Genomic DNA, 2454 nt, shown 5'->3' on the forward strand with positions numbered 1-2454 from the left:
GCCTAAAGGAAACAGTTGGGCAAGTCAGCCACTGTTTCTGTTCCCCATCAGAAATTGGCTTAAAGCAAACAGAAGTCTCAGCTCTGCTGAAGAAGCTGAAGAATTTTGCTTGGATACTTCAGAAGAATTGATATAAATTAATCTCTGCATCAATTTTCAAGTCATCCTCAGGGTAGGATGTTAAACCAATTTTTTTGGTATAACAAATTTGATAAGCTCTAGCCAAGTATATACGAGAGCTCATCAAGCTCAACAAACTGAAATGCATGGCATCTTCATATTTATAACCTAAGGTTAAAACCCAATAAGCATTTTTATTTAGGTTTTTTTTGCACGAATGTCCTTCTAAATATCGAATTTTGCATGAATACATTTCTAAATTGATATTTGCATGTATACCCTTATAAAACATTTGTTTGGCTATTCTACATTTTTTTTATCCTTACGAACCCTTTTTGTTTATAAATAAAAGTTATACCATGTACTAAATCTAGCCATTTTGACGGATCAAGTGCCCAATAGATATAGCATTTTGCTCCCATGCTCTTAATCGAATACAAGAATTAAACAAAAATTTAAAGGCATCTATAATTTTATAGTGCCGATCCAATCTGCCCCATTCTTTTCAATAGGGAAAGTAAAGCCAAAAAAAGAAAAAGAAAAAAGAAAATCAAAAACTGAGTTAAAAGAAAACCTATCTTCCACATCACAAACCCACTAGTACTGTCCTTTTCTCCTCCCAGTCCCCAAGTCATCACGCCAACGCAACTCCTCCCCAGTCCCCACACGCCCTTCATCCGCTTCCTCTTGCGTCTTCTTTCACAACTTTTCCACCACTTGGCACTGCCTCCTCCCCCACCCCCTTTCCGCCCCCTCTCCTTTCTATAACTCCCCTTCCCCTCCTCTCCTTCTCTTCGTATCTTCTTCGCAACTAAGAAACCATCCACCCACCGACCCACCCGCCTACCCATCAAGGGGAGAAGACAAAACATATATAAGAATAAAGATGACCGACCACAGGAAGGGCATCAGGTACCGCTACTTGCCCGCCGTCCACCCCTTCCGCCTCCTCTGCACCATCCTCCTCACCTTCTTCCTCCTCGCCGGCGTCATCGCCCTCATCGTCTACCTCGTCTACCGTCCCCCGAAGCCCCATTTCTCCGTCGCCGGCGCCACCGTCTTCCAGCTCTCCAACTCCTCCACCCAGCCCAACGTCCTCTCCACCGGCATGCAGTTCACCCTCGTCAGCCGCAACCCGAGCGAGCGCTCCTCCATCCTCTATGACCACCTCTCCGCCTACGTCTCCTACCGCAACCAGCCCATCACTCCGCCTGCCAACCTACCCCCGCTCTTCCAGGACCGTGACAGCTCCATCGCCATGTCCCCGGTTCTCGGCGGCGACTTCGTACCCGTCTCAGGGGACGTCGCCTCCGGCCTGCTCACCGACCAGGCCTACGGCGTCGTCAACCTGCGCGTCGTGCTGACGGGAAGGCTCAGGTACAAGTCAGGACCGTTCTGGAGCGGCTGGTACAACTTGTACGTGCGCTGCGACATGCTCGTCGGAGTTCGCAAGGGGGTCACTGGTGCGGTGCCGCTGCTCGGCGAGCCCCAGTGCGATGTCGATACTTAGATATATATATATATACATACATACATACATATATATCTTCCTCTTGTAATTGCTAGCTACCTCCCTCTGGTGCAACTAATCCAGCTTCCGGTCTTCAATGTGAAAATGTACGTCTTCTATTTTTTCTTTCTTTCTTTTCCTTTTTTTTTGTTGTTAAATAAAGGAACATAAATGGAGATGGAGAGTAAATTGAGTAATGTATATGTGTGTGTGTGTGTGTGTGTAAGTTATGACGAAGTTAGATAATAAAGAGATGAAGGGTTCTTCTCCGGTTCTTGGGAAGGGCAGGAAGGCTTTGCGATTTTGGTGCTTCCTCTCTTGTTCTTTTTATTTTTACGTTCTAGCAATAAATAATGTGAAGGGAGATTCAAATTTGGATTCATGTTTGTTTTCATGATGAAGTTGGTCTACATTTCACTAGTAACTTTTATTGTTTCAAGAAAATTTATAATTTGTTTAATTTCCTGAGAAAATGCTAGAGATGGGCATCTGCTGCAATGCTTTTTTCTCCTCCCCAACAGTACTGTTTTGGATGACAATGGGAAGAGAGCTGTACTCCTTGTCTCCTTTCTTCCAAAAGAAGGTCTCAAGAGAATGTTTTAACTTTCTTCTGGCCATCTTTATTGGTGAGAACTTTTTTAAGTGCTATCGTCAGATAAAATTTGCTTCTTTCCCGAATGTTTGTGCCTAGTGGCTGATGCATGATGCTGTTGGGCTCCCGCAACCTTAATCCGAGGAAGAATATAAAATTCGCACACCCGGCCAGTAGCTCTTCTACTCTCCTTTGCTCTCTCTTATGTTGACTGACGAAGCTTCTCCTCCGG

The 2454-nt window shown here is 44.9% G+C and overlaps 1 protein-coding gene across 1 annotated transcript; it reads left to right on the forward strand.

The window, feature by feature from the left end:
• The first annotated feature begins 905 nt into the window (after positions 1 to 905).
• LOC103721836 (NDR1/HIN1-like protein 12) lies at positions 906 to 1912 on the forward strand. Its single transcript, XM_008812193.5, has one exon. The coding sequence runs from the start codon at positions 1007 to 1009 to the stop codon at positions 1628 to 1630; it is 624 nt and encodes a 207-aa protein (XP_008810415.2). The 5' UTR covers positions 906 to 1006; the 3' UTR covers positions 1631 to 1912.
• The last annotated feature ends 542 nt before the right edge of the window (positions 1913 to 2454 follow it).

The sequence above is a fragment of the Phoenix dactylifera genome, chromosome 16 (genome assembly GCF_051530095.1).
Source record: "Phoenix dactylifera cultivar Ajwa chromosome 16, Ajwa_hap1_PhDact_Kaust_v1.1, whole genome shotgun sequence".
NCBI lineage: Eukaryota > Viridiplantae > Streptophyta > Magnoliopsida > Arecales > Arecaceae > Phoenix > Phoenix dactylifera.

What these genes read in the sequence shown, in the direction of transcription:
- LOC103721836 (XM_008812193.5), top strand. Translation starts at nt 1,007, where the DNA reads ATGACCGACCACAGGAAGGGCATCAGGTACCGCTACTTGCCCGCCGTC.